The sequence below is a fragment of the Narcine bancroftii genome, chromosome 7 (assembly GCF_036971445.1).
Source record: "Narcine bancroftii isolate sNarBan1 chromosome 7, sNarBan1.hap1, whole genome shotgun sequence".
Classification (NCBI taxonomy): Eukaryota; Metazoa; Chordata; class Chondrichthyes; order Torpediniformes; family Narcinidae; genus Narcine; species Narcine bancroftii.
Window position 1 is genome coordinate 33462350 of NC_091475.1, and position 14453 is coordinate 33476802.

Genomic DNA, 14453 nt, shown 5'->3' on the forward strand with positions numbered 1-14453 from the left:
CCACTGGATCTGGCCCTACATCTACCCCTGACTAACATTCTGCATTAGTGAGTGAACAGGTGGTGGACTAACAGGCATTTTGAACAATCACATACCAGGTTGTTAGAGTCTTACTATATATTTTGTCATTTTTATATCTTTACTGTATTTTCTAACTGAGTGACTACACTGTTATTAAAGCCTCAGAGGCCTATTGTAATCTCCCCCACCCACCCCATCCCAAAAGTTGGGTTGTCCAGGTAGGACTACCTCCACATGGTCAGAGCCCCTTCTGATAGCAATCACTTTTACCTCACAAAGAATCTTCCAAAGACTGGCAATATCAGAGAGGAAAAAAAATTGAGAGTCACCTTATATTCATGATATAATCCTCATGGTTTCCTCTGTTTAAATGGACATCGTTTGGATAGATCAACAGGAATGCAAACAGGATGATTATAACCTCAATTGAATTTTCTCCTCTGTCCACAAAGTCCCCATTAAAGATGTAAGGTTTCTCTGGCATTGGGAGGCCATTCTGTCAAGCCAAATATATACACTTAAAGGGAGAGTTCAGTAGACACTCAATCTACAACACTGAAATCTAAGTGGAAAGAGCATTTCATTTAAGTAGCACCTCCCTCAGACTTTGCATGTCCCAAATACAATGTTAACATTCATTTTGAGAAGACAAGAATTTTCCAAGTAAGGATTTTATTCTGACATTCTGTTGGACAAACTAAATAATTTGTAAAATATGTTTAGCATGGTGAGGTCCAAAGGGAGTATTGTGCTCAGTTTTGATCACCGTACTGCAAGAAAGATGTTGTCGATCTGGAGAGGGAACACAGAAGGCATACGAAGAAGTTATCAGGTCTGGGGGTCTGAACCACAGGAGAGCAATCGCACAAGTAACCCCAAATGGATTCAGGAGATTGTCCATGAAGTGGAAAGGAGTAGATTATAACTCTATTGTTGAATAAAGAAAAGTGCAAGTCCTCATATGTGCCCAGATTAAACTTCATCTGCCATTTCTCCACCCACGTTTTCCACTTAATTCATCAACAATGTTAATGTTGCAATTACATTACAGTCCACAATTGGTTAGCTACAAGGTATCATCCAAGTTACTGAAGTGCATTTAGGTTTAACCGTTGAATAAAGAGGGCAAATATAAGGAGACTTTGAAATGTTGGAGAATTGATGTGGAGAGGGATCTTGAGGTGCATATCCATAACTCTCTGAAAGGAACCACACAAGTAGGTAGGGTCATAAGGAAAGTGCATGGACTTCTTGCCTTTATCATTTAGGCTGCTGGTATCAAAAGTCTGGAAGTCACATTGCAGCTGTATAAAACATTAGTTTGGCCACATCTGGAGTACTGTGTGCAGTCCTGATCACAATACAGGAAAGGCATGGATTCTTTGGAGAGGTCTCCGAAGAGGCTCAGAGGATGATGCTTGGGTTAGAGAGTGTTAGCTTTCAGGAGATGGGTTTTTTTTTCCTCTGGCATGTCACAGACTAAGGGGAGACCTGATACAAGTTGATTAAAAATCCGGAGAGACATTAATAGAGTGGACGGTCAGAATCTTTCTCACAGGGTGAGAGGGGGAAATTTGAAGGTGTGTGAGGCAAACTTCTTTTTGCACAGGTGATAGAAGGTACATTAACAACATTTAAGAAGTTTTTACATGCTGGAACAGAGGGTCAGGGATCATGAGTAGGTTGATGGAATTAGTTTCATTTGGCATCATGGTCAGTACAGACATGGTGGACCAGAGACTTTTCCTGTGCTGTTTAGCTATGCCCTATTTAATCAGTGAGTTCTCAAGCACTAGATAATGATGCAAAGCTAAACTCATAAATGATCATATCCAAGAATGGACTGCCTTTCTTACCTTGTAGAATATTAGCAATAGGTCATCCAGCTTCCCATGTAAATCACCTGAAAGACATCAGAAAACATGAATATTCCATAAACTAGTGTATCAAGCTGAATGCTGAAGTTATTTAGAGTCTTCAATTTTCACCACCAACACAAAATGAACTGTTAAAATGTGAGCAATTGCACAAGTAACCTCAAATGGATTCAGGAGATTGTCCATCAAGTTGACAGGAGCTGATTATAACTCGGTTGTTGATTAAAGTGAGAGCAACAAATTGTACGTCAAAGGGCAGAGAGAAATTTCTGCATTGACTATTATGTAGTCAGCAGAATTTTATTAAAGGGAGATTATGGTTTCCCCCTCCCCTGTCCCCATTCCCCCAATCAATTTGCAACTCTCCTCTCTCCTGTCCTCCTATCCAGATCCAATTAACACGCTTTATCTGTTGGTCCGTGCTCTTCCGTAGCCCTTTATTTCCTTCTCCCCAGTCTTTTAATTCAGACGCCTGCCTGCTTTTTACTCATACCTGGAAGAAGGGCTCAGGCCTGAAATGCCAGTTATATATCTTTATCTCCTATGAACGAGCTCCTTCAGCATTTCTGTGTTTTTACTACAATCCCAGGATCTGCAGACTTTTGTGTTTCACTGGATGGGCAGTTACCGGAGTCCATGCTGAATGTCCATGAAGTTCTATGTAATGGCCTGACAATGGAGGGGGAGTACCCGCTATAATCTAACAGTTGCCCATACACCTATTTGTGCTTGGAGTTTCCTATTTGTGCTTGGAGCTTCTGGAATGACAGGAAACCAGGAGAGGGCAAACACTTCTGCCTGCAGATTCTTCCTTAAGTTATGCCATTTTGTTAAGTGGTGAGCACTGGAAAGTGCTGTTGAACAGAAAGGGTACAGGTACACAGTTACATGAAAATGGCAACACAAGGTGGTGAAGAAGGCTTTAGGCACACTTGCTGTCATGGGTCAGGGCACTAAGTACAGAAACAGACATGTCAGGCCCAACACACGGGAACACCAAGTGGAATTCTGATCACAGCTATAGGAAGAATGTCATTAAGCTAGAACGGGTGCAGAAGAGATTCATGAGAATGTTGCTGGGACTGGAGCACTTCAATAAGAAGGAGAGGCTGGATCTGTTGAGATTTTTCTCCCTGAGGGGTGACCTCATAGAGGTTTATAAATTAATGAGGAGCAAGGATAAAGAGAGTGCTCAGATCTTTTCCACAGAGTAGAAGATTCTAGAAGTGAAGAGCATCTGTTTAAGGTGAGAGGTGAGAGATTTAAGAGAGGCCAGCTTTTTCATCAGAGGGTAGTCCTTATCTGGACCGTGCTGCCAGAAGAAGCTGTAGAAGTGGAGTCTAAAGACATTTGGATGGGTAAATGCGATGTCTTGATGAAGGGATCAGTCCTGAAACACTGCTTCCTATAGATTCTGTGTGATTTGCTGAGTTTCTACAGCACTTTGGTGTTTGTTCAGGTTCCTTGCTATTCATCGAGGGTGATTATGTCTCTCCATCCATCATGGTCTCTGACCCTCCGAATTGTAGTTGTTTTTAACCATGACGTTAATCATTTTCATTCTCTGTCTGCCTCTGCTTCTTTTTCCTTTTTCCAATTGTAACTAAATGTTCTAAAGTATCTTTTAATCTGCCGACAGTCGCTGGAAAAACGGTCAAGGTTCAACTGTGGCTCATGAGATCCTCTAATGGATGAGGCTCCTTCGGTGAAGGCTCCACTCTCATCTTTGAGCTGAGACCATAGTTAATTTGAGTTCATGATTACACAAGGGAAAAATACTGAAATAGTTTCTTGTTGCCTTCTTCAGTTGTAGTGTCCATACTGGATGGGTAACCCTGGCCATGGATCTGCAGATTCACCTGCCCAGTATTTTTAGTTTTACAACTATAAATTCCAAATTGTAGAATCTGCTTGTAGAAGCCATCCACCATCTCCAATCCATGGCTCCCCTGATTGGGAGGCTAAACAGGTACTACATCTTGCCCATGGGTGACCCGTAGGCTATCAGAAGGAAGGAGCGCTTTACCCCTCTCTTTGGTGATCAATTGTGCAGCACCGACACAGCATCTGCAGACTTTTCTGCTTAACTGAATAGATACATGGATAAGAAGGGCTTAGAAGGGGATGGTCTAAATGCAGGCAAATGGGGTGAGCTGAAAATGCTGACTGGGTCAGCATGGATAAGTAGGGCTGAAGGACCTTTTCGGTGCTGTAGGATTCCAGCCTCGAAGTACCCCAACAGTTTGATAATTTACAGAGCCCCATAGTTCCACATCACAGCAAGCTATTACATTTAGAATGACACTTTTAAAAACAAATGCTGTAAATAAATCAGGATTTTACAGAATAAAATTTTTGCTCACTAGTTTTTCTAACAATAACTGTATGTATCTTTGATGATTTCAAATGAGCAATGACAGGAATCTAGGCATTTCCTTAAGATTTTCCAAAAGACCCTGGTACATTTAAAGAAACATTAATGCCCTCTCTTTTATTATTTCTTATATAACATATCAGACCATCCACACTCTATCTGCAATGGGCATCTTGAACTTCTGGCCACATGCTATTTCAAGTCCCCTTCCCATTTCCACACTGATCAGTCTGTCCTAGACCTTTCCATTGCCAGAATTTGGCCCAACATAAACTAGAGGAATAACACCTCATATTCTGCCTGGGTAGTCTACAGCCCAGTAACGTGGACATAGAATGCTCCTACTTCTTTTGTATTTCTCCCTCATTCTTGTCCCCTTTCTATTCTCATCCCCCTCCCACTCTGATTCCATCCACTTCCAATCAACAGGATTTTCCCCCCTCTGCATCCTTCCCCCACCCCTCCCAAATTTGGTTCCATCAGATCCATCTATCCTCATCTCTCCCCCTCTCCCCAATAATTTCCATTATACCACTCTTGTCATCATCTTATCAGATTCAAGTACAGTCAGCCTTTGTCTCCATTTATCTCTGCCCCCCCCCCCCCACTGTCCAACAGCCTCCATGTAAGACTCATCTTCCTTATTTAAACAAGAAAGTCTGCAGATACTAGGGCTGAGTGCAATACAAAAATGTGCTGGAGAAACTCAGCAGGTCCCACAACTTCTATACAAAGTGAAGGATGACCAACATTTCAGGCCTGGCCCTTTGTCAAGTCCCTTCCTTCACCTGCCCTGCTTTTTTACAAAACAAATCTTGCCTCTCTCCCCCTGTCTCCACCTCCCTATTTGTCCATCACCCTTCACCCTTCCCAGGTTCAACAGTCCGCTACTCGCCCCTGTCCAACCCCTCCCACCCTGTTCTCATTGTACTAGCTATTTCCCCTGTGCTCACTCAGTCCTAAGGAAGGGACCCAGCTCAAAACATTGACTATTCGTTTGCAACCATTGATGCTAATCAACCTGCGGAGTTCCTCCAGTAGATGTTTTTTGCCTCAGATTCTGGCATCTGCAATCTCTCGTGTGACTAACAAGCACCTTGGTTATCAAAGCCCATCTTACAGTTGACCTTCTTCAATAAGGAGTGCTTTCCCATTACCCATTAGATGGCAGACCGCTGTCATGGGTACTCTGTCAGGTCAAAGGCCCAGGATGAAATCATCTTTGCTATGACAACCAGAAATAAAATGTCGTACCACAGACAGTTATATCCTTGGAATAGCTGGTTGAAAGGTGGGTGATGTTTGGCATTTGTTTCACAACTTTCTTGGTCTCTTGTAGGAGCTGTAGTACGTACAAACTGTGCAGTTGCTGTAATAACAAACCACATCAAGGTGACAGCTAGAAGTGCAACTGGACACAGTGTGCTGGTGCACTCATTAATTTTTTTTTTAATTAAAAAAAATGTAGACATACAGCACTGGATAGACCAATTCGGCCCTACGAGTCTGTACCGCCCAAATTACACCCCATTAACCTACACTGCAGTATATTTTGAATGGTGGGAGGAAACCGGAGCCCCTAACACAGAACCAGGGAGAATGTGCAAACTCCTTACAGACAGGGCGGGATTCGAACCCACATCTGGTCCCAATTGCTGATGCTGTTAACCACCAAACAGCTCTGTGTGCCCCAGGCCCTCAGTCATCAGAACAGAATATCGTGGAAGCTAGAGAAGTTAAAGGGCTGACAGGAGTACCATGGTGACAGTTTGGCCAAGTTAGATGCATGTGGAGTCCAAGAGAAGTTTGCATCCTTCCCAAGGGCTTTGTTCCTGTGACCTTAATGATCAGTTTCAACGTGAAGAGCCTTCAACTGACCACCCAATAAAGTTAGAACTTTTAAAATTTAGACATGCAAAAAAAATCAATTCAATTGTTTAGGTATTACTATTACTAGAAAGATCACCAACTTGTTTAAGGATAATTTTCTTACTTTCTTGAATCATGTTAAGAAATCCTTATCTTAATAGTCTCTTTTGAGGACGTTAATAGGGAGGGTTAATATTATTAAGATGAATATTCTGCTTGCATGTTTTTCAAGCTGTCCCATTGTTTTCCCCATTTGAAAAAAAAATTCCTTCAAAATACTAAGAGAAATAGGGGCTGGGCTTTATCTAATTTGAGACTTTATTACTGGACAGCAAACATCTTATTTGGATACTTCATAATGAATATTCAGGTGCCTCAGGATGGATTGGCAGAGATTAAATCCATTAAAAGACACTCTTATCTCTATACTTAGAGCACAATTGTCTTTTTCGCTCTCCACACTAACTGATAATTTAGTAGTTAGACACACTACGTATTTGGTTCCAATTTAGAAAGGACTTTGGTTATCACAGATTTTCATTAATTAGGCCAAATTTACATAACTCGTTTTGTTTTAACCCTCAATTCAAGACATTGGATATACTTAATGGTCCAGGTTAGGTATTCATTCTTTCTTGGACTTGTATATAGACTAAAACCTTGCCTCTTCTGAGCAATTATATGCCGAATTTAAATTACCTAATCAACATTTCTTTTGCTATTTACAGATTAGGATTTTCTTAACATTTAAGGCTTCCCCAAGACTTTTAGACCTAATCAGAAAGAACTGCTCCCAAACCTTTATGAACTACTTTTAAGATTTAGCGATAGTTCTTTATCTAACATTAAGAAAGTTTGGGAACATGGCTTTCAACAACTGTTTGCTGAAGATATACGGGAGTTTATTTTGAAAAATGTACATTATCCTCTCTCTGTGATAGAATTTCCTTATTACAATTTAAAGTAGTCCATATGGCCCACTATTCCAAAGTTCAATGAGCTAAATTTTACAATGTAGCGGGCGTACAGCGCAGTATTACAAACCTGACACATGCATCTTATGCATCTTGGCTAGCAGTACTGGGCGCCAAAGTACAGCGAGTGGATCAGATGAAGCCCCTGCCTAAAGGCGTAGGGCGCTAATGGCTCATAGCTTTAACCTGCTGGTCCTGTGGACCAGCAGCTTTTCACTAATGAGCTCATTAACAGGCAGGGAATAAAAGGTCTGTGTATGTCTGTAATAAACCAGTCTTGAGTTGACTACCTTTGTGTGTGTTTGCCTTTATTTAGTAGCATCTACTGTAGTGGCCGCTACAACCCCAATATATCCTCTAAATGTGATAAGTGTACAACTCCGGAACATATGATATAATGTTCTGGTTATATCCCTCCCTCTGTAACTACTGGAAAAGAGGTATTTATGACACTATCTTTAATTCTTGATATAAATCTCTCTTTGAGCCCTTTTATTGGTATTTTTGGATTGATTGGACTAATGGACTTAATTTTGACTCCATCTCAATCCCATGTGACTGCTTTTGCTTCCCTGATAGCTAGAAGGCTCATTTTGAAAGATGTTGTCCCTCCCACACATACACAATAGTTATTGGATTTGATGGCATCCCTCTCTCTAGAGAAAATTAATGCTCAACCACTAAAAGCAGTAAAAAAAAATTCTCTTTGGGGTTCCTTTTTTAATTATTTTCCAAATTTATAGATCAATTATTTTTGCTCTTTATTAAAAATCTTTTCTTGTTTTCTCTTTTTCTTCTTTTTGAACTATTAGTATTGAAAATAGTAGTTCACACCTGGCTTTGATGGTAATCACTCAGATAATCGGTTGGGGTTAGAAATTACATTAGTTACAGGTTCTTTTTTCTTTTTTCTTTTCCTTTTTTTAAAAAATCGACAACACGGATCATGTGCACCTTGTTTACTGATGTTTGCTATCTGTAATTTTAATTTACCTGAACTTTATATCATATGTATCTATGTATTTGATATTATTATTTTTTCAAAAACCAATTAAAAAATAAAAGAATTTAGACATGCATCACTGTAACAGGCACTTTTGGCCCATGAGCCCATGCGACCCAATTACACCCATTAGACCTACAAATCCTGGTACATTTTGAATGGCAGGAGGAAACCGGAATGCCTGGATGAAACCCACAAAGACACAGTGAGAATGTACAAACTCTTTACAGACAGTTGGGCTTCGAACCCCAGTCCCCATCAATGGCACTGTAACAGCTCCACCCATTTTAGCATAATGCTATTAGTGTTAGTAACCCAGGTTCAAATTTGCCATTGTCTGTAAAGAGTTTGTATGTTCTTCCCAAGTCTGTGTGGGTTAATACTAGGTGCCTCAGTGCATTTCCACATTCCAAAAATATTCAGGTTTGTAGGTTAATTGATCATTTGGGTATAATTGGGCTCATGGGCCAGAATGGCCTATTATCATGCTTTATCTCTAAATTATAATAAAAATTAAAGATTGAATTTGGATTTAAAAAAATTAATATGAAAAATGGATATGGACAGGATGCAGAGTTATGTAGAGAAGTGGCAATGGAATTCAATCTGGAAATGTGTGAAATTATACTCTTTGGAAGATAGAACCTGAAGGCGGAGTACGTGGTTGATAGCAAGATTCATAGCAATGAGGAGAGACAGAAGTACCTTGGGTCCAAGTCCACAGATCCTTCAAGGTTACTGCACATTGATAGGGTGGTTAAGAAGGCATATGTGTGTTGGCCTTCATTGAGTCAAGGGATTGAGTTCAAGAGTCATGAAGTAATGTTGCAGCTCTATGAAACTCAAGAATATTATGTTCAGTTCTGGTCACCTCATTGTAGGAAAGGTGTGGAAGTTGTAGAGAGGGTGCAGAGGAGGTTTACCATGATGTAGCCAGGATTGGAGAACAGAGCCTAGGAGAAAAGGTTGAGTGAGCTGGGGCTTTTTTCTTTGAAGTGACAGAGGATGAAGGATGATTGAATCGAGGTATACAATATTATGAGAGACAGCCAGCACCTTTTCCCAGGTGGGCAATGGCTAATATCAGAGGACATCAGTTTAAGGCAAGCGTAAGAGACAGTTTTTTTTTTAAATGCACAGAGAGTGGTGGATGCCTGAAATGTATTAGCAGGGATGGTGGTGCAGGCTGGTACCATAGGGACATTCAAAAGGCTCATAGACAGGCACATGAATTTCAGGAAGGATACGGAAATGAGCTAGGGAAAGGGTAGATTGATGGTGAAATATGTTTATGTATTCCACATCGCGGGCCAAAGAACTTGTACTGTGCTGTTCTATGATCTATGCACAGAGTCAATAATCTAAGAGATTCCTTTTGTAAAAGCTGAAATATCAATTCACACCTAGGTGAACCGGTAAACCCCCTCTCCCTAACCTCAGAGACTCTTACCCTGAATCTTTGTATAAGGGTACATTGACTCACTTTCCGCTGTTTGAACGCTTTAAGCAATGCACTGGCATCAAAAGCAGTGAGAGGAAAAGAAAGTCGTGGTCCCGAGTAATAACTGGGAATTTTGCAGTTTAAATCTTCTGGCACAGGGTCATACTCTGCACTGTCACACGCATCTCCTAAAGGATTCAAGAGCTGAGAAAGCAAGCCTGGAAGAGGGAGGATAAAAAGTGTGATTTATATACAGCAAATATTGATCAATAACTCAGTCTACCGAGCCATTTATGAAATGATTTAATTTAAAATTAATTCAGAACTATTGCACGGTTACAAACCCTTCCAGCTCATGAGCTCGCACCACCCAAATACACCCATGTGACCCCATTTTGCCTACTCACCCCTTAAGAATTTGGAAGGTAGAAGGAAACCAAAGCACTCAGAAGAAACCCACACAGACGCGGGGAGAACGTACAAATTCCTTACGGGCAGCATCAGATATGAACCCACATCACTGGTGCTGTATTAGCATTGTGCTAACTGCTGCACTAACCTGCCTGAGATACAGAGCTGGAATCTTGAGTAGACAATGAATTGCTGAAGGAACTTAGCAGGTCAATCAGGATCCATGGGAAGAAATGGTCAGTCAACATTTTGAACAAAAAAACTTTCTCAAGACTAGACCATTGTGAGAAAGAATGACTTTATGCTGCTAACAATAGGTTAGCAAGAGGAACTGTAGGTTAGCATACTTTGTGTACACACGGCTGAGGAGTCAATGGGGCAGAGCTCCATCTGTTGGATTATGACTGAATTTCTCCAAGTAAGAATCCCACCTAACAGTGATGATCCCCAAGCATGGTTGGCCAGGAATAACCAACCCCCATAGAAGCAAATGATGTTAAATGCAGGTCACAACAGACCTGGAGTGCAGATGAACTGGTGCCACCTCTCTCCTGGTTAGTATTCTGCATGTCTGCAGGGAAACATGAATAAAATATTCACGGAGGATTGATTCTGGTCATCTGCTGTAGGAGCAGAATTGGGCTACTGTGCCCATTGAGCTAGCTTTGCCATTTGAATCATGGCTGATTTTTTTCTTTCAACCCCATTCTCCTGCCTTCTCCCTATAACCTTTGACACCTAAACTAATCAAGAGCCTATTAATCTCCGTTTAAATATACCCAATGACTTGGCTCTTTACCCCTCTGTGGCAATAAATTCCACAGATTCACCACCCTCTGGCTGAAGAAACTTCTCCTCATCTCTGTTCTAAAGGGACATATTTTTATTCTGGTCCTAGATTCTCTGACCAATGGAAACATCTTCTCCACATCCACTCTATCCAGCACTGTCAATATTCGGCCGATTTCAATTCAATCTCCCCTCACTCTTCTGAACTCAAGTGAGAACCCTAGCCCTTCCATCCTCTCATAAACCTCCTCTGAATCTTCTAGCATATCCTTCCTTAGATATGAGACCTAAAACTGCTGACCATACTCCAAATGTGGTCTGACCAATGACTAAGCATTACATCCATGCTTTCACGTTCTCATACTTTCAAAATGAATTACTAGCATTGCAATTGTGAGCAAATGTTAATGAATTGCATGCTTAAAGCAATATCTGCACATGTACAAAGGATTCTGCCATCTTTGTCACTCATCTGCTTACTGTGTGCATCTGCCAAACCTTGTACAATTAGTTTTATGCCAGTCATGTTGTTAAAATAATCAAACATTAACAATTATAGCAGCTATAATTCATCCTTAAGAGAGAGTGAAACCAATCTCATTGACATTAACACTAGTTGCTCAGTGAGTGCAGCCCTTTTCCAGACATTCTCTTCATTTCTTTGCACTGGGACTTGGATCACCCTCTGATACCTGCCTCTCCAATTTGCCACTATTAGCGACCATGAGGCCTGCTGGAGGCACCATCAGAAGTAAAGGGGTGGTGAGATCATGCACCACCGGAATCAAGGACAGTGACTTTCTCACTGTTATCAAACTCTTGAATTCACCTCACCCGTAAAATTATGCTCCCTTTGCTCTGTACTAACTGATGTTTCTCTGTACCTGCATTTCTGTACTATGTCTTAGTTGTTCTATATATGAGAGGTCTAACAAGTCTGCTTGCAGAACCTATCACACCATTATGTACATGTTAAATCATATATATTACATACATGTGACAATAAACATGAATTGTCAAATAAAATTAACAGACAGATCTGTTGGTGGCTCTGGAGTACTTTATGGTTATGGGTAGGACAATACAGGGAGGTTGAAGAGCCTGATAGCTGTTAGAAAGAAACAGTTCTTGAACCTCGGGGTGTTGGATCTCTAGAGGACTACAGAAGGCCTCTGTATCTTCTCTCTGAAGGGAGCAGTGGGAAGAGGATCTGACCAGGGTGATTAGAGCACTCCATGATGTTGGCTGTTTTATTGAGGCAGAGCCTCACAGAGCCATATTCAGTGAACAGGAGGACCTGGCTATGTTTGCTCCCTTCTGCAGCTTTCTGAATTCTTGGGTACACAAATTCCCTAAACCAGGCTATAATGTATAGTCTTTCTTCAACAAGTACATTGCTGCTTTGGAAGGTACTTTGCGAGATAATTCTGAAATAATTTCAAGGTATCCACTAAAATGCACATTCGTCAATATGTTCTCCACATCCACCAATAGCAGAAGAAAAGATTTATTGGGAGAATTTTGTAACTCACCATTGCTTGCCACACTGAGCTGTGCACGATGACGGGCATGGTGATCCATCAGAAATGTGAAGAAGTGTGACAGCTGGGGGAAAAAAAAACACAAACTGGGTCATTAAATCTTTGACACCCGGTGGAACATCTGCGCCAAAGCTGCACTTTCAACTCAACATCTCTCAATAGAATCAATACTGGAATGTAAATTAGATACCAGCCAGAGTCCGAAAGGCTCAAAACAGTTATGAAACAAAATGGAGCAGAGGAGGTCGAGACTCTCACAACATTTAATAAAGTGTCTGGACAATTATTTGAATTGCCAAGGAGCTATTGACCAAGTGCTGACCCTCAACATGGACATGATGGGTCAAAGGGGCTGTTTCTGGGTTGTACGGCTCATTAACTCCAAAATGTGTGTTGAGTGCATAGTCACAAGTACAGTTACAGCTACAGTCAAGACAGTGAGGAGATCAAATATCCTAATATGACATTTAATTTTATTTGTGATAAAATACCTAGTACAATGAGAAGGGTTCTTCTGCGAGCAGATTAACAGGTCATCTCGATCGTTCATAAGCTCTGCACAATTTAGTGTGTATGATTACAATGAAAAGGAATATCAATTAGCACCAAGCAAAGGCAGTGTTATACAAACTGTTATGGCATTCATTCAGAAGTACGATGTCTGCAGGGTAGAAACGGTGTTCTTTTGGTGCATGCTATCACACTCAAAAGCCTTCTCCCCGATGGGAGGAGGAGAAAGGAATGTGTCTGGGATGTGTACGTGTCATGTACATGTCAGTACATTCGATGCCTTTCTGAGGCAGCAGAAGGTGTAGATGACGTCCACGGAGGGGAGGGAAGGTTTAGTTTTGTTCTAAGCTGTATTCTGTGCTATTTCCAATTTTGAGCAGAGCAGCTCCCGTATCACAATGCAATGCATCAAGCAAGTATGCTTTCGATGGTACATGTGAAGAAGTTGATCAGGGAGAAGGGGAACAGGCCCAATTTCCTTGGTCTTCTAAGAAAGGAAAGATTTTGGTGCATTTCAAACAATCTACAAATAGCAGTTTGCCCTAATGTGCTAAAGCAGAAAAAGAATATGCACAGAGATACTCTTTTGTGTTAATTAGAGCATCTAAAGAACCTTGACTCTGCCGTTCTTGGAATTGTAGAAGAAGGTTGGCTAAAGACGAATTGGGAAAACAGACCCAAGGATAAAATGGTAGGTCAGCCATGGCAAACATTTATAGAGTTACTTCCACAAATCTCAGCAAAGGTAAATAGCAGTGAATCTCTGGGAGAAGGACATGCCATCAACAGATATCTGGGAAAATTCAAAGTTCAAATATATTGTCTGAGTACATAAATGAGTTTCGCTTGTGATGTACTGTGCTGTGTCCACTACCTTTTGCAGGGCTTTCCGCTCAGCAGTACTGGTTCCCCCATACCTAGCATTGTAAAGAGACCGTGGGGGAATGGAAAGCCACAAGTGTAGCAACTCTATTCGAGGAAGTAAGGGCACGATAAGCTAGTTAGAATAATGCCCATTGGTTGGAAAAATGTTAGGTCCCATTATGATGGAGGTGGTAATTTGGATAATTGCTGGGAGTTGCACCAGGTATGTAGGTAAGAAGTTGAATCTGGCATTCAGAGTGCAGGACATCAGGAGCATAAAGGTGTAAACAGGGGCTTGACAGACACTCCAGGAGTCAAAGGTTGTATAACTATTCACCTATTGCTGTACATCTGTCATAGAATCGTACGGCACAGAAACTGGCCATTCAGCCCACCATATCCATGATGAGTGTGATGCCTATTGGTGTTAATCTCATTCACCTAAATTGGGCCCATATCCTTCTACTCCTTTCCTTCTGAAGTACCTGTCTAAACACCTATAAACACTAATAATTATTAGCTCGACCACCTCAATCCATTTAGCCACCACCACAACAGAAAAAACATCCCTCAGATCTTTAAATTCCAGCTCTCTCACCTTGAAACCTGTGCCCTCCAGCTCTAGATCCTTCTGTCCCAGCAAAAAGATTCCAGCTCTCTCACCTTGAAACCTGTGCCCTCCAGCTCTAGATCCTTCTGTCCCAGCAAAAAGTCTCCAATTACCTATGCCCCCATAATTTTATAAAAGGCAGGGCTGTAATGATGAACAGTGATGAAAC

General features: G+C 41.2%; 1 protein-coding gene across 11 annotated transcripts in view; it reads right to left on the reverse strand.

The window, feature by feature from the left end:
* The window catches only part of LOC138738713 (serine/threonine-protein phosphatase with EF-hands 1-like), a 60716-nt gene that overhangs the window by 22794 nt on the left and 23469 nt on the right, over nucleotides 1-14453 (reverse strand). For 8 of the 11 annotated variants that reach the window (XR_011341701.1, XR_011341702.1, XM_069889464.1 and 5 more), the window contains 5 exons: nucleotides 12292-12364; nucleotides 9569-9777; nucleotides 5527-5641; nucleotides 1878-1924; nucleotides 351-517 (listed from right to left, as the gene is read on the reverse strand). Coding sequence is in view for 9 of the 11 variants with exons in the window: in XM_069889464.1 (XP_069745565.1) it covers nucleotides 351-517; nucleotides 1878-1924; nucleotides 5527-5641; nucleotides 9569-9777; nucleotides 12292-12364 (611 nt within the window). In the remaining 2 variants the exon portion in view is untranslated. The remainder of the gene's footprint in view (nucleotides 1-350; nucleotides 518-1877; nucleotides 1925-5526; nucleotides 5642-9568; nucleotides 9778-12291; nucleotides 12365-14453) is intronic. The other 3 variants (XM_069889471.1, XM_069889468.1, XM_069889466.1) reach the window with 1 other exon arrangement.